The sequence below is a fragment of the Rhamphochromis longiceps genome, linkage group LG22, assembly GCF_057381845.1.
Source record: "Rhamphochromis longiceps isolate RC_006_pf linkage group LG22, R_longiceps_female_GT1.1, whole genome shotgun sequence".
NCBI lineage: Eukaryota > Metazoa > Chordata > Actinopteri > Cichliformes > Cichlidae > Rhamphochromis > Rhamphochromis longiceps.
In genome coordinates, this window is record NC_140577.1 from 14,089,723 (window position 1) to 14,114,707 (window position 24,985).

A 24,985-nucleotide genomic window follows, 5' to 3' on the forward strand; every position below is an offset into this window, starting at 1 on the left:
AAAGTTAGACCTCAGATCGGGTTCATTGTACAATGTGACACTAAGGTCCCAAAAAAAAATCTACCCTGGGCCCTAGTTGTTACGCTTGAGGTCAGGATCTAATGGTAAAATCATGTTTAGTGTTCTTCTGCACAGCAGCCTCCCTCCTTGAACAGGATCCAGTAACAATCACTGTGGCAGACATACAAGAAAAGGTCTCCAGTATGAAGAGTTGGACAGCACCAGGACTGAACATGATTCACGCCTACTGGCTGCACTCCGTGAGTGTCTGGTCGCACAAATAAACCAGCAGTAGATGTGACACATCCAAAATGGCTCACTGAAGGCCGGACAGTCCTGATTCCTAAAGATCCCCATAAGGGACTGGTCCCATCCAACTACCGGTCAATGACCTGCCTCAGTACCATATGGAAGCTCCTGTCTGGCATCATAGCGGCTAAGATGAACAGGCATATGGCTCAATACTTGAGCAGGGCACGGAAAGGAATTGGCAGAAACACCAGCTACTGGTAGAAAGCACAGTAACCGGAGACTGCAAGATCAGGCTCACCAACTTGTGCATCACCTGGATTGACTACAGAAATCCTATGACTCAATGCCCCACATCTGGATCCTGGAATGCCTTGAACTATACAAGATTAACAGGATCCTAAGAGCCTTCATCAGAAATTTGATGGCGTTGTGGTGAACAACAGTCCAACTTCAAACCAATTAATTTAACAAAGAGGTGGTCTGTCCGCACTGCTGTTCCACATAGGCCTGAACCCCCTCAGTGAGATCATTGACAAGACTGGCTAGGGATACCAACTACAGAAAGGCGTAATCATCAGCAAATCCTCTACATGAATGACAGCAAGCTGTATTCCAGGAGTGAACGAGACATAAAATCACTGATCCACACCACTAGGATCTACAGCAATGACAATGGAATGTGATTTGGACATTGGAGAAGTGTATTTGGATGGTAACAAAGAGAGGCAAGGTAGTTAGAATTGTGTGAACATGAAGTCTCAAGAAATAAACCTTTTGTTTTATCCAATTGGATGGAAAGCTTCGAGGCTTCATCTGACCGTAGTATCAATATTACCTTCAGACAACAATAAAACTATTTAAATTAAAACATAACAAAAGGCGTTGTGCCTCGACTTTACCTGTACACATCTGTTCACTCCGTCAGCTGTTAAACACCTGTTGCTAATTTAGGAAACACACCCACGTTAACTGGTGATATACAGTTTGACGTGCCGTGTGACAGCCGCATGTGCAACGTAACATGACGTCATCGCAGTAGTCTGAAACAGCTGCAGGCACAGGTGTGTCTGATGTGTTGAACACCAAACTCGAAACACGAAATTGTTGAGCGGACTAACATCCGCTGTGAGTGTGCTGTAGTTGTTTTCACATCACACAAAACTGTGTGGGAATCATAACAAAGGCTGTAAGAGCATTTATCGAACCCAGTGGTTCCCAAAGTGGAGGGGGCAGAGCAACTGCAGGGGGGCAGTGTGAATCAAAAAAAAAAAAAAGAATGCTTGGACACTTCTACCATAATGTACAGGTTTTTGACTGGGCTTCCAAAAGCAAAGTACGGGATGATGTATCGCCAAATATGCTTCCAAACCAGCTTCCTTCCAAGCCAAAGGCTAGAGAACATGATGACGCATATCTTGCCTTTGGCTTCACCTGCACAACGGCGGTGCCAAGGTCGGTATCCCCGACAGAATTTATTTCCCCTGCGTCGGGAGCAGAAGCTGGGCTGTCCAAATCACAGACAAACAGTATCCCACAGTTGTTTATGTTTTTAAACCCATTTTGCACAGAGAGACATTTTTTGGAAAAATGTATTGACAGCAATGTTGAATATTCTTACAAAATAAAAACAACAAACAACAACAACAAAACAACTATACGTAAAATACACCATAAAATGGTATAATTTTATTGCAATTTTATTTTATTGCAACCTGTAATTTATTTAGTTTATTTGTTTAATTGAAGGTTTGGGGTGTGGAATAAAGTGCAATGGAGTATGAAAACAACATTTGGGTGTGTGTGTGTGTGTGTGTGTGTGTGGGGGGGGCTAGCAAAAATTTTTTTTGGGGGAACTACTGCTTTAACCTGCTGTTAAGGTTCACATAATTGAGGAAGGAGAGTACAAACAACCATGGTCCAAGATCTTGGTCAGATCTTGGTCTGGCACATATATCTTTGACCAACAGTAGTCAATCTGAAACACCGGAATAAAAACAAAGTAAGTCTGATTTTAATGGTTCTCTTTGCAGTTCAGACATGCCCAGTGTTAGGTATTTTAGTACCATGGGAGCATTTACTGGATATTGTTTTATAGTGACATTATACAGGAAAACTCTGTCATTCAATAAGGCCCCTTTGTTTTAGTTATTTTTCTCTTTGACCCAAGAATTGATGTGTGAGAATCACAGGCTGGTACAAGGTTGAAATACCACAGAGATCACTCCCTCAGCTACATTAGTTTCTTAATCTTTTAGGAGACGCCTGTTGAAGGCCAAATGGTTTGTTTCAGATTTCACTAATGAAAGAACTCTTTATTTTGTGCCTTGAAAATATGTCGCTGAGATAATCACAATTGTAGCTGAACTGATAAACTACACAAAGGATGCTTCTTCACCCAAGGGCAGGAAGACGCTCCCTTATCTTGGTCTGTACTGGTTTAAACTGATAATCTGCTGTCTCATGAATTTTACCCTCTATATAAACTGTTGTACTTGTGAATAAAGTTGAGTCGATTTGGGAAGACAACCTGAAGCAGTCTCTGTTTTCTTGTTCTCCCAAGCTGCTCCCGAGCTCGTACTAACACGCTGAATGGCATGCTTGAATATTACTTGAGAATATATTTGACTGTGTTACAGACTAAGGGACATTCTCTGCTGATAGGTGAAGGTACATTCTCTGCTGATAGACGTCCACGCCTCGGAGGAAGTCGATCCACGGATTAGGCCCTGGAAGCCGTTTCCTTCACCCAGGAAAAGTATTTGTCAGAGAGGGCTAGATTAGGTCTCAGTCACCTTAAGGCAGCATCTCTGATGTGTTACCTAGCCGTTTTACTTTCGCTTTACTTAGCGATTACACTCACTTCACTTGCCATTGTTGGCATTCAGTGCACACCTGTGAAAAATAACCTCCATGTGAAATTTTCATGGCTTATTTTCAGATTCTCCCTCAGCATGACACAATTAAATCGTCATTTATGGCTTTCTTCACACAATGAATGGACATCTTACCTCTTCAAAAAGGCTATCAATCAGACTACATTAACTGCTGTTTTATTCTAAGAAAAAAACAAATAAACTCCACATTTAACCTTTTGTGCAGATCTGAAATGCGAATTCTATTTTATTGTCATTTTATGGTAAAAATTTGTAATGTAAGCCTCATAGGTGTTAGCTTTTTTTCTCACTGTTTTTTTCTGAAAGCCTGGCATTAAAGCCCCAAACGGCTGCAGCTATAGTTCTGCAAAATTATGAAGTGAAACGAGTTTGGCTGGAAATCTCATCATTTACGTGAAGTGCATGCGTGCATGAAGGATTTGTCCTCTCATAAGATTGCACAAACCCAGAGGTGTACTCGCACCTGTCTGCTTGTTTAACCCTCAGCTCTCGTTCCTGGCAAAAATGGCTCATCTCACAGAACTTTGCAAGTATGTGGACGACCACCAGGACCTGTATGTGCAGGTAAGATCACTCAGGAAAAACAATAAATTGCAGCTGTTTAATTATTGCGTTTTTTGTATGATTGTCACTTGATTTAATGGCTTATTGAGCTAACTGAAAACTGGACAGATTTGCAACTTATTCACTTAAACTTGGATTATAGTAGGTGCCAACTGTAAAACCAGTTTTCCTGATAAGATTCAGTAATACTGTAACTGCTGCTTGAATCAAATCTTTGTGGGTCTAATGTCCTAAGAGTCACTCACATTGGCTCATTCTTTTGCAATCAGTAACTTCATGAAATAGTAAAAAAAAAAAAAAAAAAAAAAAAAAAAAAAGGATTTTAATGTCTTTAAATCACTTATTTATAATTTACCTCAGCGCCTGGCTGAGTGGGTGAGTGTCCAGAGTGTTTCTGCTTGGCCTGAGAAGCGCGGGGAGATCAAAAAAATGATGGAGATGGCAGCCAAGGACATCGAGAGGCTGGGAGGGACTGTGGAGTTGGTGGACGTTGGCAAGCAGAAGGTCTTGCACTGGTTACATTTCTTAATGCATTAATGATTTGTATTTTACATTATCTTTTTTAACTTAAATTTCACCATAAATCATTATTCATACAGCTTCCCTCAGGAGAGGAGATCCCCCTGCCTCCTATCATCCTGGGGCAGTTAGGATCAGACCCAGCAAAGAAGACGGTGTGTATTTACGGGCACCTTGATGTTCAGCCAGCAAACATCAGTGACGGCTGGGACACAGAGCCTTTTACTCTGGTGGAGAAAGACGGTAAGAGGAGAATACTTTTGGCCTGCGTCCTGCACAAAACAACCCTGGAGCTGTTTCTGTATGAGCTCTAACATTGTCACAACCTGGCGAGGACTCAGTGTTTTAGTGGTCTTAACTGAGATTACTGAGAACAAAAAACCAAACCAATTAGCAGGTAGGTAATGCAGGATGAGGACATGTGGACTGAGGTGTGTAATTCCCGTAAGGTAGCATAGCTAAGAGAAGGCATGCTGCCAGCAAGCTCAACTATGTAGACTGGGAACATTGGGTGAATGTATTTTTAACAGGTAAAGATAAGAAACACAAAACAAGTCACAGGTGCGTCTTGAGAGCTTGAAAAAAGAAGGGTGTATTTAGTTTGTTTTTTTTTTTTTTTTTTTTTTTTTTTTTTTTTTTCTAAATGACATCAGAAACAGCAGTATGCGACATTACGTGATGGCAGAGCTTCAGTTCATCCTTTGTCTTTTTTTTTTTTTTTTTTTTTTTTTTTAATAAATAGGACAGGGGGAATGAATGAGAGAGAGAGGGGGAGAGAAAGAAAGAAAACCAAAGGGGAGAAGAGACGGTGAGAAGGGGGGGGAAGAGAGAGAAAAAAAAAAACTCCTGGGTCACCTGTATGGAGAAAAAAAAACAAACAAACAAACAAACAAAAACAAACAGAGGAGACAGCAAACAACAAAGAGCAACATAATAATAGAGAAAACAAAGCACCATCACAATAAACTAGCTAGTCATAGATATCAGTATTTACTAAGTAATAAACGATATTGTGCAGCACGCAAGATAGACAGCGCACAGTGTGCTTTGAGGCAGCAGCCAAGAAAGCTTTAGTCCGCGTCTGTGAATACCCATGTGTGCATACCTGTGTGGATCAGCATGCTTGCATTCCAAAGGTTTCTCCATGTAATGATCTGCTAGGGAGTGTGGGGGGGCCACAGCCCCGTCCTCCAGGGTGTGAAGCGGGTATGGAGGATGTATTTAGTTTGTAAAGATGTTTCACCTCTCATCCAAGAGGCTCCTTCAGTTCTAAAACAAATGGATGTTTGTCTCAGGTATTTAACCCCTAATAGTTTTTCTCAGGTGGTCCCGAGGGTTGTTGATCATGCGAGTCATCACATTAGCCAGGGTGTGAAGAAAAAAAAGATGTCTTCACCATCATATGAGGTTAAAGTTGAGACCTTGCCCCACCACTTTAGGTTGTTTAGAGGTTGCCACCGTGAAAGACCATCGTTGAACGGAGGTGGTGAATTACAACGCCAGCTGTCAGCCACCTATAATGCAGACTTGAGATGCTATTTAGGCACTTCAGTCTCCACTCACACCTTGCCTCAGGTAACCTCAGCAGGTCACATGACAGAATGTCTCACTGCAACATGAATAAAATCAAATAACAATCAAATAAAATCAAACTCTAATTTTGGTGATTAGATTGGTTAAATTTATTTAAATGCTCTCAAAGCTTGCAGTAACAGGTAGCAGCATGTTTCCAAAGTCTTTTGATAGAACTGCATTCTTATCAACAGTCTTCTCAGGTTAAGTTGAACCAGTAAAGGTATTATTAGAATCTTTGGGAACACACTCGGATTGTGAAAAGGCAAAAAGGCTCAAGTGAGGCATTTTCCTTTGTGAGTCATGACTGGTCCTTTATTTCACAGACTGTGCATTTGTTTGTTCACATAACTAAGTCACTGCAGCATTCCTAAATTGGTGTCTATGCTTTGTTATGCTCCACACAGTAATGCAAAAGCTGTGCCTGAATAATTTTAACCTAGTCATTTTTTTGCTACTCTTTAGGATCTTCTTTAAGTTGAATTATTGCTCTACATATTTGCATTTAGATGTTTTTGCTTCCCTAAAATTGTGTTTCCTTGGGGGAGTTTTTTTTTGAGCTACAAAATTCAATGCTGACTATGTAATAAATATAACCTTAGTATCATTTTTCAACTCCACTATCTTCTCATTAGAACCTTGAAACTGAAACAAAGTTTTATTTTTGTAGGTAAGCTCTATGGACGAGGATCTACTGATGACAAGGGTCCAGTGTTGGCCTGGTTTAACTGCATTGAAGCGTATCAGAAGATCGGAAAGGTACAGTTACTGCCAGATTTAAGCTGGCCAACAAAAGGTGTTTCAAGTTTAGATAGTTTAAAGATGATATGATATTTTAGTGTGTCCTAAAGAATCAACCCTGTGGCCTGACATGCTAAGATGGGCGTGTTTGAAAACTAAATTGAAATTACTGACAGGAAGGAGTATATTGAGGTGTGAATTTTTATTCCAGTATCTGAAAATGTATAGCATTACTTCTTATCAAGGTTTTTATTTTGTTTTTGTACAGTGATGATAAAGCAGAATAGCTACTATACAGCACTATTCTAAAAGGATATGTGGGTCATTTGTATCATTTTAAAAATATTATTTTAGCTTGATCTGTTGAGTTTTTCCTTACTTGGTGCTTTCTGATATGGCTCTCTGGATCTTCTGATAATTAGAGTAAATCTTTAGCAGGAATTTCATTAATGGGTGTTTAGTCAGAACAAATAAATCCCAGCTGGTGAATGTACAGTATTTATTTTTAAACATGCATTCCTGCTACCTGCTATTCACATTTATTCAGTGGAGCACCCACAATTTGATTGTATATGAAATTGTGGGTCATTTGTTGTCAAGAGATTATTTCAACTCTAGAAAATGAGCCAGAATTTTTTTTCTTATGCATCTCTCTTCTTGTTGCAGGACCTTCCCATCAACATCAAATTCTGCTTCGAGGGGATGGAGGAATCTGGATCTGAGGGTCTGGATGATCTTGTGTTTTCTAGAAAGGACACTTTCTTTAAAGATGTGGACTACATCTGCATCTCTGACAACTACTGGCTGGGCAAGAACAAACCCTGCATCACCTACGGCCTGAGAGGAATCTGCTATTTCTTCATTGAGGTGAAGTCCTGTTGGATTACTGTTGGTGGGGAGACACACAATCTGTGTATTTTAAAATAATGTTTTACATTCCAACCTCAAGGTGGAGTGTGGTGGAAAGGACTTGCACTCAGGGGTGTTTGGTGGCTCTGTTCATGAGGCCATGACCGACCTCATCGCACTTATGGGCAAGTGAAGCTGATAATTGTGATTTTTGGTCTCACCGACCTTATTTTACAGCAGTTTAGAGTTTTAATCATGTGTTTGTGACTTCCTGCACAGGCTCCCTGGTTGACAAAAGGGGTAAGATTTTGGTTCCTGGGATCTATGACAGTGTGGCGCCTCTGACAGCAGAGGAGCAAAAGCTGTACGAGAAGATCGACTTTGACTTGGATGAGTACTGTAAAGATGTGGGGGTTGACCAGCTGCTGCATGACACAAAGGCAAAGAAATTATTTATGTTGTTCGCATCACTCATTGGTGGAAATGTGCTGTATAATGTGGGGTCATTCACACTTTTTGAACCTAGTGTTCTTGATTTCTTCCACCATAGGAGCAAATCCTCATGCACCGTTGGAGATATCCTTCTCTTTCCCTTCATGGTATTGAGGGGGCTTTCTCTGAAGCAGGAGCCAAGACAGTTATTCCTCGCAAGGTCATCGGCAAGTTTTCCATCCGCCTTGTGCCTGACATGGACCCTAGAGATGTGGAGAAGCAGGTAAACACTGTGATAGGTAACAATGATGGCATATAGCACTCACTTAAATAATGTAGCAGAAGTCGCTCTGTATCTCTGCCACTTATTGGTAGTTTGTTGCTCAGATGATTTGCTTAGCCATGCTTTTTTTAAGAAGTCCGTGAAACAAACTGCAATGTATAAAATTGAGAAATATTATGAATATATTATATTATGTAGTAAAAAACTGTGGAGGGATTTAATGTGAATGAAGGTAACTTTATTTAGACAGAAAACCAATATCACAGATCATAGCATTAAAATATACAGGCAAACCAACCAATCAAGTCACTTTCTTTTGCCTTACCTAATACAGTTCAACCCTTTGCACACATAGTGTTTTTTTTTTTAAAACTGACTCTGAATTAACATGACAAAGAGATTTAGTTAAGTTTTACTACCTAAAGCTGAGCCTGGACTGACTGTGGGCCACTTGGAAGTAGCCACATGATTAGCTTCAGTTTGTTTCTGCATAAAAGCTCCAACAAGTCTAAGTTATTTTTCCCTCTTCAAGGTGGTCGATCATCTGCAGAAGAAGTTTGCTGAACTGGGAAGCCCCAATAAACTGAAAGTGAACATGGGCCACGGGGCCAAAGCCTGGGTCTCAGACTTCAACCACCCACACTACATGGCAGGGAGAAAGGCCATAAAGACAGGTACAAGGACTTAATGATAAAAGCTGTTAGATTAAAGCGGGAGTTCACTCAATCTCCCCCATTTCTTTTATTTTGCTAAAAAGTCTAAATCAGTTCTGTGTTTTTTGTATTGCAAAAGTGTAAAACTGTCACGGTCCTGGGTCTCCTGACCCAGCGTTTTTAGTTCTTTGTGATTTTTGTATTATTGTACTTGTGTGTGATTTATTCTATGGCTTCTAGTTTTGATCCCTTGCCCTTCATGTCTCTCTGTGTCCCCTCTGTTCTGTGTAATTGTGTGTCTTTGCATGTTTGAGTTTCTTGTTTTCTGTCACTCTGCATTGTGCATTATGTTCTCATGGTTGGTTTTTTGTTACTTTCTCTAGTCTAGTCTCTTGTGTTCCCAGCTGAGTATTTCCCTGTGTATTTTGGTTCTTAGACCTCTGCCTTATGGTTTATGTCTCTGTATTTCTTAGTTGCTGTCTCCACTGTGTCAAGTTCGCGTCTCTGTGTGATACTTCCTGTTTTACTTTGATGGTCCGTGTCTCATGTGAATGCGTCCTGCTTTGCTTGTCTCGTCAGTCCTGATTTCTCCCAGCTGTGCCCTCCTTCTGTGTCTCATTCCCCTCGTTACTTCCCAGTGTATTTAAACCCTGTGTTTCTCTGAGTCAGTGTCGCGTCGTCCCTCTTGCTGTGTGGATCGCCCTGTGTGTCTCTCTGTGAGTTTTCCAAGTTCCCAGTTTAGATTAGTTTGTATGTTTTTTTCCCCTGCCAGCAAATAAAGCTGAGTTTTGAGTTCACCTCCCTGAGTCTGTGAGTCCTGCACTTTGGGTCCAACTCCTGCCTGCCGCACAGCGATTCATGACAAAAACACTTTCTCCTGCAATGGTGCAACTGACTTTCTTACAGTTTACATGTTGATACTTTTTCTTTAAGAGGAAAATATTTTTTCATGTTTCAGCTCCTGTCCTCGCTAGATGTTTCAGGACATTAAAAACAAAGACAAGCAAATTTTATAAGTTTTTTGTTATATGCATGTTTTTGTGAAACTTTAAGTCTTTTTCAGATATTTTCACTGATAGGAGTGTATCCAGTTTTGTTGTGACAAAAAAAAGTCTTATCCTCCTCATTGTGCTGTAGTCTTCGGGGTCGAGCCTGATCTGACTCGCGAGGGCGGCAGCATCCCAGTCACCCTGACCTTCCAGGAGGCCACAGGCCGTAATGTCATGCTGCTTCCTGTAGGGTCCTCTGATGATGGAGCTCACTCTCAGAATGAAAAGATCAACAGGTTGGTCACAGCTCACACCGTTTCACTTCTTTTGAAATGTGGAACAAGTAGGAACTATTGATAAAATGGATGAAATATTGCAGTAAATGAAGAGGATCATGTTTATCATCTCCAGATTATTTCTGTTCTAAACTTGATGACAGGTAAAGAGAGTTTTTTTTTTTAAAATTATAAACCATTATCATCGCTTTATTTCTCCATTTTCAGATCAAACTACATTCAGGGAGTCAAGCTGCTGGGAGCATACTTCCATGAGGTCTCTCTGCTGAAATGATTTGATGGTGTCTCATAATGACAGGTGTAATATATGCTCGTCCTTCATGTCAGACCATAAACTTTGTGGGTTTACCTTTCACAATGAATGGTTTTATACACCCTGCTGATAATAAATGTGTCTTTCTTACTTTATTTGAGTTGTTTTTCTTGTCATTTCATGATGTAACAAGATGTACTTTTGATGCAGTGCACTGCTTACCATCATAACCGTCTATAACAGGGTAAAATGTTGATAAGCTTAATTTAGAAGCTGTCAAATGTGATTGAGGCATCAGTGATAGCAGCATGACCAAAGGCTGGTACTATTTGGCGATGGAGATGGTTGTGTCAGGAAATATCAAGCTCATAAATAATGAGACTTCCATACTGGATCATTTAGGATTAACAACAACCACCTTGGTGCTATTGGCCAACAGGGTGTCCGTGGAAACTGTGATGCTGTTTTCCAAAGACAAGAGGAAAGAGAAGGCGGAAAGCATGTTAGGAGGCAGCAAGAGAGAGAGAAGAAATGGAGCTGCCAGGCAGGAGGAATAATGTTAGACCTCAGATGAGGTTCATCATACAATGTGACAATAAGGTCCACAAAAACAAAATCAAAAAAAAATAAAATAAATCTGCCTCTCTATCTGGACTGTAGTTGTTACGCATGTGGTCAGGATTTGATGGTAAAGTAGTGTTTTGTGTTCCTCTGGACACAGAGGAGATGAGCTGTTTGTAATGAAGTAATGAAATAGTTTGTAATGAAGCAGCCCTCCTCTGGATGAATCCTGCCATGTCTAAAAACTGAAATGATAGAAGTCAAAATTTACTAAAGAATAAAGGTGCAGGTAAGTATCCTGCAGGAAAATTAATTTAGAGAGAGAGAAGGAGAAGATGCAGGAAGGAGAGCGTTGTAAATGTTATACAAGAACTTATGAAGACGTTCAGACATATATTCTTTTATATTCTTTAATTCAGTCTGATATATTAGCTATAAATGAACAATAAAAGTAAACTTGCCACTGTGGTGAAACGAGTTGTGAAACAAACAAGGCTCAGTTACTTAAACCAGTAGCACTTGATGTCTGCTTTGAGACATCGCATTAATTCATTATTACTATTTTTTTTAAATGCCTGAAGTCCTGACAATTATAATAACAAAATGCGCATCTTATAGAAATTTCATGTTTACAGTATAATGTATCCCATAAACAGGCATAGATCAAAGAGCTGAGTCCTTTTAAACTGTCCATGTCTCTTTAATGAAGGCGGGTCAAAACTAAGCGGAAGTGCCTGCTTGACAAATGAGGTGACGAGTTTTAAGAAATTTGACGTTTTGCAAGATAAATGTACGTGCTTCACAGCTATGTATTGAAGGCGCTGTTGTTTCATTGCTATATTTTCATTTCATCATTAATGATTAAAAAAAAAATACTTGAACTCAATCGTTTGACACCAAAAAAGCAATTTTGTGGGATCGGAGGATACAGGAAAGAACCTGGCAACACAAGCTGACTTCCGGCGCGGGAAAATCGTAAACAACACAGCGGAAGGAGCTTTGATAGTTACTGTATACTTCACAAAAATGTCTTCATGTCATCTGCCATACTGGCAGAGATGTTAATTGGAGTGAGAAGAAGCTAAAGCAGCTAATAGAGGATAAACATATAAGCTTACGCTGCTACTTTCTTTGAAAAAAGAACAATAACGCCAATGTTATAACAGAAAATCGCCCGACAGCAGTTTGAAAACAGCCCTGTCCACCTCAGCATGGATCGCTACAATGACGTGAAAGTTTTGCTGAAAAACTGGGAGCAGGGGTTTGTCAAAGAGCACAAGAGAAAACCCAACAAGGTGAGTTAACTGTTAACAACAACGAGCTTTGTTAGCATGCTACCTGTTTTAGTATTATTGTTTATGAACGCTGAATGGTACATTTTTCAGGAGGACATTGATCGGGCTCCAGAGGAGACCAGAAGTGAGTGCTCGCCATCAGTATGAATTTCCAGCTGTAGTGTAAATAAGCGAAGAAGATTATGATTTATTTGGTGTCTTCCTTGCAGACTTGTATAAAGAATACCGCAGCTTAAAACAAGCCAAAGAGAACAGCAATGAGGCCGCCAATGGGCATACTCACAGCCAAAAGGTAATGAGGAGGCTCTCTTTGTGTCCATCGTTGTCTGACGTTTGTGTTTTAATCTCAAATGTAATAAATATCTAACATATCTGAACAAATCTCTCAATGAGGCTGTTGCTTTGTTTTCTGTCTCTGTCTATGAAGGAGTCAGACTGTTGGGGTTCCCACTTGAACCGCAGTGCATTGCCGACATCATCTCCCAAACTGACATCCCAGGACAGAGACAGTCTGAAGGCGTCTTCTCAGTATTATGGCCTAAAGCTTAAAAACAACTTGTCTTCAATCAGTAAGGTGAGAATCACCACACCTAATTCAACTTGTTGTGCTAAGACTGATTTGCCTGCAAAAGGACCATATTCACTTGTTGATGACCATCTGTGAGGATGATGACATTAACCAGTGGTAGTTAATTTCATTTTCCCTACATGTTGTGTTGTTTAGTGATACAAAGATAATGCAAATGATAGAAATAATTTAAGCCTAATTTTTTCAATGATTTCTATCATTTCCCTGGATTACATGTGGACAGAAAACAATAAAATAAACTAATGAGATATTGAAATTAGGAAATTACCAAAGTAGCCATTATATAATAATGTGTTTGTTCTGCTGTTATTTATTTATTATTAATGAAGGAGAGGCCTGTGTCACTGAAGAAAATGCACCGTCCTGGTCGGCTACCTCTGGACTCCTTGAAAGATGAACAAACTATAAGAACAAAGAGCGTCACTTCTCCTGCTGCCACTGCCAAGACCACAACCACTGACTCTGAATTCAGTCCCTTTTCACCAAGGTAATTAGATCAAGGAAAATAATTTCATTTCATGTTAACAATAAGTGTTATTCAGTGATAAGTAAGTTATTTTGTGAGCATAGATGCTAATTTACTTTTGGACCAAAGTGATGTGCTGTTCTTTCTTAAGAGCCGAGCAGCTGTATTTGGAATTAAGAAAGGGAGAGTGAAAGTTGGAAATCCTTTATACAAGAATAGAAAAGATAACATAGACGTGGATAACTGTTTCTAAATCCTTTAATGAAAAAAATGACTTTAATTTAGTGATGGTTTTCAGTTTGTGAAAGCTTTTAGCTCATATGGATTACTTATATATATAACCAGAAAATAAGGAAAAGGAATTAATTTTAATTTATACCCGAGATACTATTTCTCTCATTTTTATTATAAAAATTTGATTGCTTTTGTTTTTAACACTACTATTAGGATGAATGAATTGCAAAATAAAGCAGTTTGGATATTGGAGAATCCAATATCGTCTTTTACTTTTGAGTGTTCAAGCAAGATGGTTACTAAGTAGTTGTTTTGCTTGTGCCACTTTAAAAAGCTTGAATAATGTGACTTTGTGATGATTTATGTGAGCCCTCCTTGTTATCACGTCTTTGCTTACAGAATGAATCCTTGCCTGGGATCTCTGGCTTCAAAGACGCTCCAACCAGCAGAGCCTGAAGAGCCGTTTCAACCATTTGAAACGTTCAGACAGGACAATGATGAAGCTGCAGATGCTGCTGGTAGCTGTAGCATTGGCAAAGACACTAGTTCACAATTCACTACCTCTGCTTTAAGTCCTTCTCCCATCAGATCCTCCACCCTGTTGTCATCCTTATCCCCTGAGCAAAATTTAGGGGCTTCAAAAGTAGGAGCCAGAACTATGGGAAGTGAAACTAAAGGCATTTTAGGAGATGTAAAAGAAAATGCTGAAACATCAAAAACTCAGAATAGAGGTACCGATTCTGCAGGTGGTGAAAGTGTAATTGGCTTTAACGGAAGTCCACAGATTTGTGGAGGTTTCAGAGGAGGCAGAGGCCTTGGAGCAAGGCCTTCTCCTGCCAGCAGGCTGAGCCTTGTGGACAGGAAGTGGCTAGAGAGGTGTCAGGTGTTTGGAGAGATGGGAGCAGAGGAGAAGCCTGGAGCAGGCAACCAGGAGATGAATGTGGAGCAACGAGGGATGGCAGAAAAGGGAGAAAAATTAAAAGGGGAAATGCAAGGAGTCGAAAGAGAAGCAAAGGAAGAGATGGATATAGAGAGAGAAAGACAGGAGTCATTAGAAATGGGAAGAGGTAAAAAGTCTGAGAGTGTAACAGGGGATAAAATAGTCACTACTAGTGCTACAAACTCTGGAAAAAGCAAGAAAGAAGGGGTTGGCAAAGAGAAAAGGAAGGGACAGGAGGAGATGGAAAGAGGGCAGACATCACATATAACAGCTGATGATGACAATGAAAGCAGTCCAAAAACTAAAGCTTCAAAAAATAGGAGGAAGAAGAGGCAGCGAGAAGTGGGTGACACGCAGGGAAACGCTACAGAAGAAGGAGGAGTAAAAAAGAGACGGAGAGGTGGTAGAAAGAAAGAGGAGAGCTCTGACGTTAGCCCCAGCTCAGCTCACGGAGGAGCAGGAAAGAAAAAGAGAAGCAAGAGAAAAGAAGGTGATGGAGAGGGTGAAGGAGAGGAAGAAACCAAGGGACCAAAAAAGGCAAGGGGGGATTTGGAGGGTGCATTGTATGTCTTATTTTAAGCTTATATAAGATTATCTGATGTAGCTTTGCTTCTGTCTAGATGCCCCAAGAGAACTTGTTTGGAGACATAGAAGAAGAATTTGGAGTTAACAAAATCTATCGGGCACAGTCTGCTAGAGCCAGGTAGGACAAAGTGCATGTGAGGAAAGCAGAATGTCTTTGAAAGGTTTCTACATGTGTTTGTTTTCCTGTTTTAACAGAGTCGCAAAAGGAGCCGAGGGTAACTTTGTGAAAATAAACCTGAAGAAGAAATCTCATGTCAAAGGCTATGCCCTGAGAGGGATTGCTCTGCGCAGACAGGTATATTACATTTATTTATTTGTTTGTGTGTGTGTGTGTGTGTGGTTATCATTGTGCATGAAAGTTTAAGGCCTATTTTTTTAGGTTTACATATCAAAAAGAAGTGAGAAGAAGCGCACACTTTCTCAAAGAGTTTATGCTTATATCATGTATAACACGTCCTTGTTATAATACAAACTGAGTAATTAAAATGCATTTTTTATATTTTCTTGGTGTCATAAATGTCTTCTTGGTGTTGCAGTTGTACATGCAGAAGTTCCAGCTGAAGGGAGAGCGTTTCGGTGGAGGTGGGGGATATTTTGGCAGAGGAAGATGGGGGGGCTTCAGAGGGGGTTTCAGAGGGGGCCTCAGTCGACAGGGTGACACCTGCTACAAATGTGGAGGGACCGGACACTGGGCTATTGACTGCAAAGGGCGAGGTGATGCAGGAACAACAATAACTATTATTAAACGCATATCTCACCTTGTTGTGATTCCTTCAGAATGCTCTAGACAGTCCTTAGTGTCGTCAACACGGCAGTCACACCCATAGTAAGAGGAAGTCAGTTAGCAAAAAGATTACTTGTAGGGAGGGTGGCTGTAAAGAGAGAAGAGCTCTCTTCAAAGCTCCAGCGACGCCCTTCAGTTCGTCTTTTATCTGAAGGATGACGGAGTTGCTCTGCTAGAGTCCAAAAATAAAGTTTCAGAGCTGGAAATCAGCATCACAGGTCTGTTAAAAGTTTTGATATGTTTTGCAGCCCCTCCACCTCCTGTTGCTGACGAGAAGGCGGTTGAGGAGGAGCCGTTTGAATTACCCACCCTGGAGGAAGTTGCCAGGGCAACTGGGACACTACAACCTCAGCCACAGGGTACATCTGTTGACTTGATTGCATGCCGCTCTCTGACAGAACTAGTCGGCTTATGCATGACTGCATAGTTCCAGTGTCATAAATGCACTGTTTAAGTTTTACTTTGTGCATCATATTCATGACATTATGTGAAATTTAGTTTTATCTTTTATCTGGTTAATAACTGTTCTTACTTTACAATAAGAGCAGTTATTAACCTTATGTTTTCTACAGCTAACACATAGACTGGAGGTGTATGTTTACATCTGCTCATTAATGGAAAAAAGTTTTTAACACTTTGTTCATGTAAATTTGTGCACATTTATTTTTAGAGCTTAAATTTGAGCTGTTTTAAGTAACGAAGCTGTCAAATACAGATGTTTTGTGTTCCTAAGTCGTGCACGTTTAGACCCCGATGCGTTTGTGTGTTCCAGTGGCAGCATCCACTTTTAAAGAGGAGCAGAATGATCAGGAAAAGGAAGTGGACAGTAAGCGTAAAGATGAAGTGCTGCTGAATGTGATTCGCCCCGATTATGAACGACCTCCTCCTCCTCCACCCATGGAGCCGCTTTATGAGCTCACAGAGGATGGAAAAGTCCAGGGTAAGGACTGCACACTGATCTCATGAAATCTGAAAAATAGACATACAGTACACTGGCCTAAGAACTGATTTTTCTCTTTATATTAAGAAACACATGAAGATGTTTATTCGGCTCTAAGAGATCTTGGCTATCAGTCATTTCGACCAGGACAGGAGGAAGCCATCATGAGGATCCTGTCGGGTATGTAGTGAGCACACTCATGAGCTCATCTGCACACACTCATTTGCTAATTTACAATCTCTCTGTACATGTTTGTGTGTTTCCACCTTTAGGTCTGTCTACCCTCGTAGTGTTATCAACAGGGATGGGCAAATCGTTGTGCTACCAGCTCCCAGCTTACCTCTATGCTCAGAGATCCAAATGCATCACTCTGGTCATATCGCCTCTCGTCTCTCTAATGGACGACCAGGTAAACACTTGTACACCTGATGGCTGTAGGCACAGAGCAAATCTAATTTCTCTAAACTAATGATAGAGTTGAGAATGTATTTGCTGAATATCTTTTTGTGTTTCTGTGCAGCTGTCTGGCCTGCCAGCCAAGCTGAAGGCGGCCTGTATCCACTCCAATATGACAATGAAACAGCGAGAAGCAGCGATAGAAAAGGTAAAAGGAAGTGCATCAAGAATAAGATATGAGTGAGACTGAGCCACGTTGATTACAGCTTCTTTGTTAATGTCATTGAAAAATGAACAGCCTCTTATTGGATCCATGAATCCAGTCACACTAGATGCAAGTCTTTCTTCTCCTGCAGTCCCAGTTCTTTGGCTGGGATGCAAATAAATGGTTTAAGATAGTTAGTCATACAAACATATTTATTTATTTTATTTTTAAATATTCTGCGACACTCAGATGCCCTTTTTTATGCCAGTGTGAATACAAATATCCACATATGGTCTTAAATCAGATAGAGTTGGAATTTCAAATCAGTCAGATCAAGGTGTGTGCAGATGTGGTCCCAGTTCCATATGCTCGCACACCTCTGCACAGAAGTAACAGCTGTTTTCTCCACAAAAAGTCAAAATGTGTAGTTTGTCCCTCCTCATCCTTCTGCTTGCGATTTGCCGACTTCTACAGCACCTTATCTTCTAATTTCAGGCGTGAATTAATTGACTTCTATGCTTATTTGAAACTTTACTATATCATTGATTATTTTCCGTTCATACCTTGTATTCACCTCCTGCTATTTTTCCAGGTGAAGTCAGGCCAGGTATGTCTGCTGCTGCTCTCTCCAGAAGCCCTTGTTGGGGGAGGAGGTTCAGGTTCAGGGTGTCTTCCTTCTGCTCAGGAGCTCCCTCCTGTGGCCTTCGCCTGTATAGATGAAGCTCATTGTGTCTCAGAGTGGTCCCACAACTTCAGACCCTGCTACCTAAGACTCTGCAAGGTGGGTTGATGATTTCTGGAGATAATTGTACTCTAACACAAGTGATGTTAATTCTGCTACTTGTTCAAACAACTCACTGTGTTGAACTTTCCAGTTTGAAACAAGTAAAAAGTTCTGTCAAATTTATGTAAACTGGCTTCTTTAGAACAGTGGTATCACTCTTGATTATCTCTTTAAGTCTTTAATACAGTGCTTGTTTGTAGGTGTTACGAGAGCGTCTGGGAGTACGATGCTTGCTAGGACTCACAGCTACAGCCACTCTGTCCACTGCTCTGGACATTGCTAAACATCTGGAAATCAGTGATCAAGCCGGCATTGCTGTCAGATCTGCAGCTGTGCCTCCAAACCTGAATCTTTCTGTGTCCACGGATAGAGAAAAGGATCAGGTCAAATGAGTGTTTTTGTGTCCTGACTGACATTTATTTGTGGATTTTTAGTAGTTCTAGATCCAAGAGTCCTTCTCTTACTAAAATGAGTTTGCAATGTGTGCAATTGTCGTCTTAGGCTTTAGTCTCCTTGTTGAAAGGTGATCGGTTTGGTTGTCTTGACTCGATCATCGTCTACTGCACCAGAAGAGAGGAGACGGTGCGTGTGGCGGCACTTCTCCGAACCTGCCTTCAAGGGGTGCTGTTAAAAGAAAACAAGAAGAGCAGCAGCAGCAGTCGGTCAGAAAACAACCCTGTAGGGCAGAGAAAGAAAGAACTGGGTAAGTGTTTTTTAAAAATGTGATTAATTAAAAACTAGTAAGGAGAGAGTTGATATGGCGGGGGAACAAGTGAAATATGTATGTGGAGCCTATGCTGTGTTATGGAAATCTGTGGTACATAACTTAAGATAACATTAATTACAGGTGAAGTCTATTTCCTTCAGTCTCCTTGACTTTGTGGTTTTGTCCTTTATGTATTTAGCTCGGAAGAAGATTCGTAAACCACTGAAATGGCAGGCTGAATCGTACCACGCCGGCCTGTCGGGGTCAGAGCGGCGACGCGTGCAGAACAACTTCATGTGCGGAGAGCTCAGGATCGTGGTGGCCACAGTGGCGTTTGGCATGGGCCTGGATAAATCTGACGTTCGTGGTATCATCCATTACAACATGCCTAAGGTGGGCAGTGCTCGGATCTATCCTGACTCGTGTCTCCTCATACTGGACTTGAAAATACATTAAATATTTTTTAACTTTCTCTTTTAGTCTGTTTTGGGGCATCTTATCCTGTTTTTCTTGTTGACAGAGTTTTGAGAGTTACGTTCAGGAAATTGGGAGGGCAGGAAGAGATGGAGAGCCGGCTCACTGTCACCTTTTCCTGGACCCGGAGGTGAGTCTTAAAATTGTGATTACTTTCTTCATTACTGACGTCAATGATGTAGTTACAGAAAGCAGTACTGATGCAGTGGGATTGCAGTTCTTGGAAAAAATAGGTCTTTGTACACATTTGTTGTGATGGTCGACTGTGCTTAAGAAATGAACTTCCTCAATGTCAGCTGGCAATTTCAAACAAATCCCGTTTTAAATACTTTATAAATAATGATCTTTGGGGGCGTTCTGTGTCGGTGTAGATAAAATGACCCCAAATAAACCAGAGAGAAAGTGGAATCATGAACCTTCTGTCATATTCACAATCAGTTTGTAATAAAATGTTTGTGTAAGTAAGAGAGAGGAGTTGAGATGCTCCCGGTCATAAAGGGATGGACATGGTCAGCACAATACACATGTAGACTGTAGTGTTTAAGTGATTCTCAGTGGGTAATGAGAGGTCCAAAATGTGCCATGAAAATATCACACTGTTACACCACCAACAATCATCTTTCTTCTCCATTCTGGTGCTCTGTTTGAACTTCAGCAGGTTCCAACCGAACGTGTGCATGTGAAAAATGCATAGAGTTGCTGTCGTGTTGAGTGTGATTGTCTGATGATGAGATATTTGGACTGACAAGGAGCAGTACAGGTGAACCTAATAAAGTGACCAGTGAGTGTATATTGCATATACGAATAATATCATGTCATTCTGTGTGTGATTGTAGGGTGGAGACCTCCATGAGCTCCGTCGCCATATCTACGCAGACACAGTGGACTACTATACGGTGAAAAGACTGGTGCAGAAAGTTTTCCCAGCTTGCAAATGTAAACAGATACACCAGAAACAGCAGGAACTCTTCAAGGTAACTCCTCCTTCGTCTGTCTGTGAGTGTGTTTTAGCCTGAAGAAATGTCTTTGTCTGTAGAACTCAAACTTTCTGTGAAGTAAAGGACTGTGTGTCTGTGTGTTTGTGTAGGATGTTGAAGACTCTGAGCTGTTGGAGGTGATGGATGTGTGCGATCAGGAGAGCAGCATGAATTCTTCTGCTCAGCAAGACATGTCAGACAAAGATGAATCACAACCTGCTGCTGCACCTGTAAGTAAAGTGGGAACTGGTCTCTGATCGCTTCACACAATAGAGAAATTTAAACAAAAAAATAATGAAATGCTAATTTCATAATTACTTTTTTAGTACATAATTTTTTTTGGTAATATGACTATTTTTACTGCAAGGAATCAGATCTCAGTTCTGCTGGGCTAGCCATCCGAGAAGACAACGATAAAAGAGAGGAACGAAATGAGGATGAGATGAAAAAACAGACAGAAGACCAGAGAGATAACCGGGAGAGGGACCAAGAAGAGGAGCGCTGTGATTGGCCCAGAGAGCGAGTCTGTCACACGCACGAAAGAGCGATTCCCATCCAAGAGACCATCGAGGCTCTGGACATCACGGAGGAAGGTGAGTGGAAACGTACACTAAAAAAATCACATTGATTGATAAGACAGTAAAATGAACAGGTGTAGGCTGATTTGTACACGGAAAGCACATTAGCATAAATCTTTAAACATTTTAAAAATTATTTCTGACTCGAGGTTAAGACAGAATTTAAGCCTGATCTCATCCACGCAGGTTGTTTAGTGGCTCGTGCGCTGAATCCGCTGAAAGCAAAAGGCCAAAAAGCTAAAGCCAAAACAGTTTGATGACCAGATTACGCTCAAACAGATGAATTTAGAAAACAAATAAAATGATACAACTGGAGCAAACGTTGCATTAAAATAAGAAAACCATCTAATAAAATCACTCGTATTTATTCTTATCTGGTTTAACAGAACAAAACAAATCGTGTAGATTACAGAAATTCAACCTAAATTTCCCAAGAAACACTCTAAAATCCAGCAAACAACAACTACTCCCAGTGTTTTTGAAATTTTAACATTTTTTATGTTTTTCCAGGTGTGGAAACGCTGCTCTGCTATCTGGAGCTGCACCCACAGCGCTTCGTGGAGCTGCTCCACCCCACTCTGTCTGTGTGTAAAGTCAGCTGCTACGATGGGCCGAGGCAGCTCCAGAAAATCACTAAAATGTATGACAACATTGGCCGGGCACATGAACGTGTGCGTCTGTGATTGTAATGTTACTGTTAAGACGTCTTAAACTTGTCTTTTCTCTGCAGTTGTCCTCCGATCGCTGTGGTGTTGGCCAGGCGGCGGATGGCGGGCGAGCGGGTGGAGCAGTGCGACCAGCTTGAGTTTGATGTTGTCGAGGTCGCGGACACTATGGGATGGCAGCTCCCTCTCGTGAAGAGAGGACTCAGGCAGCTGCAGTGGAGCACCGATAGAGGTTTGTTCATGAGTTCATGTTTGCTTTGTTTTCATTTAGTATCGATTTAGTATCCACACATTCACAGCAATAACAATCCAGGCAGTCGCCATGGAAAATGTTTCAGGGAGGATCTCAGCCCTTATAAAGTCTGAAAATGTCTTTAACATACATTTAGTAATAGAAGACCTTAAAAAGTATTAAGCTGCCTTGAATTCGGTTCAGAAGGGTCTCACATCACTGAGAGTATGAGAGGCGGAAACGGGCTGCCATAGATACTTTTACTGTACCTACAATTTTCCTGACATCAGTTTGTGTTCTTAAGACAATCTGACCTTTTATATGTATTTTCCTTGCAAGTGTAGTTTAATTTAAAGTTTTACTAAAAGCCCATAAAAAGTACAACTTGCTTATACATGTAGGGATGCCCTGTTGCCTTCTAACGTCAGTGTCACTCTCTGATCGACCCTCTGTGGTTTTAGGGTCTAACCTTGAGTCTAAATTTAGTTCTGTGAGATGCTTGTTGGATGTCTCCCTTCTTTTCCTGCTGGGCTGCAGTAGAAATAATCAGTCAAAAATGCTTTTGTTTCAGCTGGGGGACGTAGCGGCGTCCTCGTCGAATTCTCCAGTCCTTCGTTCTACTTTCGTTCCTATGGCGACCTGAGCGATGAGGAGATAGACAGAGTCTGTCAGTTCCTCCATAAACGAGTGCAGGACCAAGAGAGAACGCAGCTGTACCAGCTGACGGCCTGTTTTAAGGCCTTCAAGAGGTACGCTAAGCTTTTTTAATTATCCGCTGATTTTATGGATTATCCACTAATTAAAACAAACACATTCTTAAATAAGATCTAGCCTGTTTTCCAGTATTGGCTAGCTTTGACCGTTTGTCTTTTTGCGTGCAGTTACCCTCTGTCTGCTTTGGTGTTTGACTTTGTGTTCGCTGTGCTTCAGTGTTGCCTTCTGCAGCGTACTGTCCTGTGTAGACGATCTGGACGAGAGCCGCAGTTTGCAGTTAAAAAGCCTTCTGTCCGAGTACTTTGATAAGAGGCGGGACAGGGACCACGCTCTCAAACCTTTTGATCTCGAGGAGCTCGACAAATATAAGGTTTTACAAAGACAAATAATGTAGAAAACTTTTCAGGAGTTGTAGTTAACGTGAAGTCTGTGAACGATTCGGCTTACCTCTGTATGTTTTAGCTGTTGGACTGGGAGGATCAAATCAGAGCCGACATCAGAAGTTTCCTCTCCAACCGAAGTGACGAGAAGTTTTCTGGAAGGGCTGTCGCTCGTATCTTCCATGGCATAGGTGAGGACGCACATGCGCACACACATTTACCTGCATAAGCGCAGGTAGTTTTTTTTCTTTTTCTTTTTTTGGACCAGAACATTTTTCTCTCCAAACCCTTCTCACTGAAGTACTTCATGCTTTACAATAAATGTGGAGGTGTTTGCTTGTTTACATTCACCTTTACACATATTCAGAATGTATCCTTTTAAATGGCACCAAATTATCCAACTTAAAAAAGCTGAAGCCTGTCTGTTGTGAATAGTTGGTCACAGATTTTTTTGTTTGTCAGAACATCAACTCCAAAGCAGTGAACCTATAAACCTCTAGAGGTCGTTAGAGAGCTAATTTAGGACTTTTCAGTTTTGCTGAGATTTTAATAGTTCAAAGTGTACAAACATAAGCTAGATAGCGTCAGAAAATTGTTGCTATAGATTATCTGTCAAGGCATGGAACGAAATTACTTATGTGTTATGTAAAAAAAGAGAGAAAAAAGGTTTTGAGAGGCCTTTGTGTTGACCTGTCAGTGTGTTCAGGCTGTATGTTGTACTGGATGGACTCCCTCCTCACTACAACTGTAAACTGGGATAAATAGCTAAGAAAATAAGGAGCTGAGAAGTTTGGGGGCTCGGGAGATGACTTGCGTTGGAAGTGCCAAACAGTTTGAGATTCACTGTGCTCAGCTAATCACATGTTCACTTCTCAGCTGACCAATGGGCTCTTTATTTCAAAAGTCTAACTCCCTCCTTACACTTATCTTTTATCTTTAATTTATATAAGTTCTCAGAAAGAACATGATGTTTATAACATATCTTTTTAAGAACCCAAAGCGTTTAGACAAAAAACCTCGTGAACAGGTGACATTTTAACTACTTGTTGAAATTTCCAAAGCCGGGGCGTTACAAATCCCAGATGGGAACAGTCCCCACATAAGGACTGAAGACTTTCTGTGGGGACTCGAGAGCACGACTTTATCAGGAGAATTCGGAGTCTGGGATGGGGTGTAGGGGAGGAGAAGTTCTGATAAGTGAGGAGAAGGATTTTTAAAGAAGATATAGGATCTGACTTGATGCAGGTAAGATCTCTGGCAGCTGACTTCTGAACATACCAAAGAGGACACCAGTGCAGTGATGTAGACGAGAAAGTTATGAAGACCTCCATTAGGGTTTCAGCTGTACAGTCTGACACTAACCTGAATCTGGATTTATGCAAGAGTGTAATAACCGCAGATACAGGGATAATCGCTCTCACATTTTCCTACATTTGAATTTTATTTTACTCTTTTGGGATTCTTTGGCTGTCAACCTGAAAAAAGGTTGAGGTGGCACGTTTCTATTAAAATAAGTTTTATCCAGCACCTCCCAGAATTATAGACCTTGATCTTTAGCCTTCCTTTTGTTATTAGCCACAGTTAAACACAGCTAATAATAGTAATTGTGCATTGATATTTAACTAAGGAGAAGTTGACAGTGCGATTTATTTCTCATGTATGAATTTCACTGTTTGGCCTTTGATCCATCAGCTGTGGATGTTGAAGTAAAAACTTCTATAAACTAACGCTAAATAAATCCAACCTGTGTTTCAGGCAGTCCGTGTTATCCGGCTCAAACCTACGGCAAAGACAGACGTTACTGGAGGAAGTACATCCAGTTTGACTTCAACCAGCTCATCAGACTGGCCACTCAGGAGATCATTCGCTTCAAGTGATCGACCAGATGGTCCTATCTTTTTTTTTTTTTTTTTTTTTTTTAACGTACGTCTCATTTGTTTGTATACAAAAACTAAATAAAATATATTTTTGTATCTTGGTCTTTGAGATGCATTTATTTAAAAAATAGGACAACCACAGAACAAATCTGTGGTCAGTAAACATAAAACCTCACATGTCTGTGAAGGTTCTCAGTCATTCAGGTCATCGTAGTCAAAGGAGCTTGCAAAGAAAAGCGTCTGGACTTCTTTAAGTTGCTTGAAGACGTTTCACCTCTCATCCGAGAAGCTTCTTCAGTTCTAAGG

General features: G+C 40.8%; 2 protein-coding genes across 2 annotated transcripts; both read left to right on the plus strand.

Annotated features, from left to right (window-relative positions):
- Window positions 1-3,638: 3,638 nt before the first annotated feature.
- On the plus strand, window positions 3,639-10,403 carry LOC146643709 (cytosolic non-specific dipeptidase-like). The gene is made up of 11 exons (XM_085395699.1): window positions 3,639-3,710; window positions 4,071-4,214; window positions 4,310-4,472; window positions 6,472-6,560; window positions 7,209-7,409; window positions 7,492-7,576; window positions 7,671-7,831; window positions 7,942-8,106; window positions 8,639-8,780; window positions 9,897-10,044; window positions 10,252-10,403. Exons 1-11 carry the CDS (start codon window positions 3,651-3,653, stop codon window positions 10,316-10,318), a joined length of 1,425 nt encoding a protein of 474 aa, XP_085251825.1. The 5' UTR covers window positions 3,639-3,650; the 3' UTR covers window positions 10,319-10,403.
- A 1,391-nt stretch (window positions 10,404-11,794) lies between these two features.
- Window positions 11,795-24,750, plus strand: recql4 (RecQ helicase-like 4). Its single transcript, XM_085396395.1, has 28 exons — window positions 11,795-12,153; window positions 12,244-12,277; window positions 12,363-12,445; window positions 12,581-12,727; window positions 13,072-13,229; window positions 13,842-14,919; window positions 15,003-15,085; window positions 15,163-15,262; window positions 15,504-15,681; window positions 16,000-16,110; window positions 16,524-16,691; window positions 16,779-16,871; window positions 16,964-17,100; window positions 17,212-17,295; window positions 17,885-18,073; window positions 18,277-18,459; window positions 18,578-18,779; window positions 18,982-19,175; window positions 19,303-19,386; window positions 20,093-20,230; window positions 20,344-20,463; window positions 20,601-20,826; window positions 21,322-21,451; window positions 21,542-21,708; window positions 22,280-22,457; window positions 22,639-22,792; window positions 22,885-22,993; window positions 24,558-24,750. The coding sequence occupies exons 1-28, from the start codon at window positions 12,070-12,072 to the stop codon at window positions 24,677-24,679; spliced, it is 4,734 nt and encodes a 1,577-aa protein (XP_085252521.1). The 5' UTR covers window positions 11,795-12,069; the 3' UTR covers window positions 24,680-24,750.
- The last annotated feature ends 235 nt before the right edge of the window (window positions 24,751-24,985 follow it).

Coding starts and splice junctions, on each gene's coding strand:
- LOC146643709 (XM_085395699.1), top strand. CDS start 3,651: ATGGCTCATCTCACAGAACTTTGCAAGTATGTGGACGACCACCAGGAC. Junction 4,473..6,471: donor TACTCTGGTGGAGAAAGACG/GTAAGAGGAGAA, acceptor TTATTTTTGTAG/GTAAGCTCTATGGACGAGGA. Junction 7,832..7,941: donor AGCTGCTGCATGACACAAAG/GCAAAGAAATTA, acceptor CTTCCACCATAG/GAGCAAATCCTCATGCACCG.
- recql4 (XM_085396395.1), top strand. CDS start 12,070: ATGGATCGCTACAATGACGTGAAAGTTTTGCTGAAAAACTGGGAGCAG. Junction 15,086..15,162: donor GCACAGTCTGCTAGAGCCAG/GTAGGACAAAGT, acceptor CTGTTTTAACAG/AGTCGCAAAAGGAGCCGAGG. Junction 21,709..22,279: donor GCAGTGGAGCACCGATAGAG/GTTTGTTCATGA, acceptor CTTTTGTTTCAG/CTGGGGGACGTAGCGGCGTC.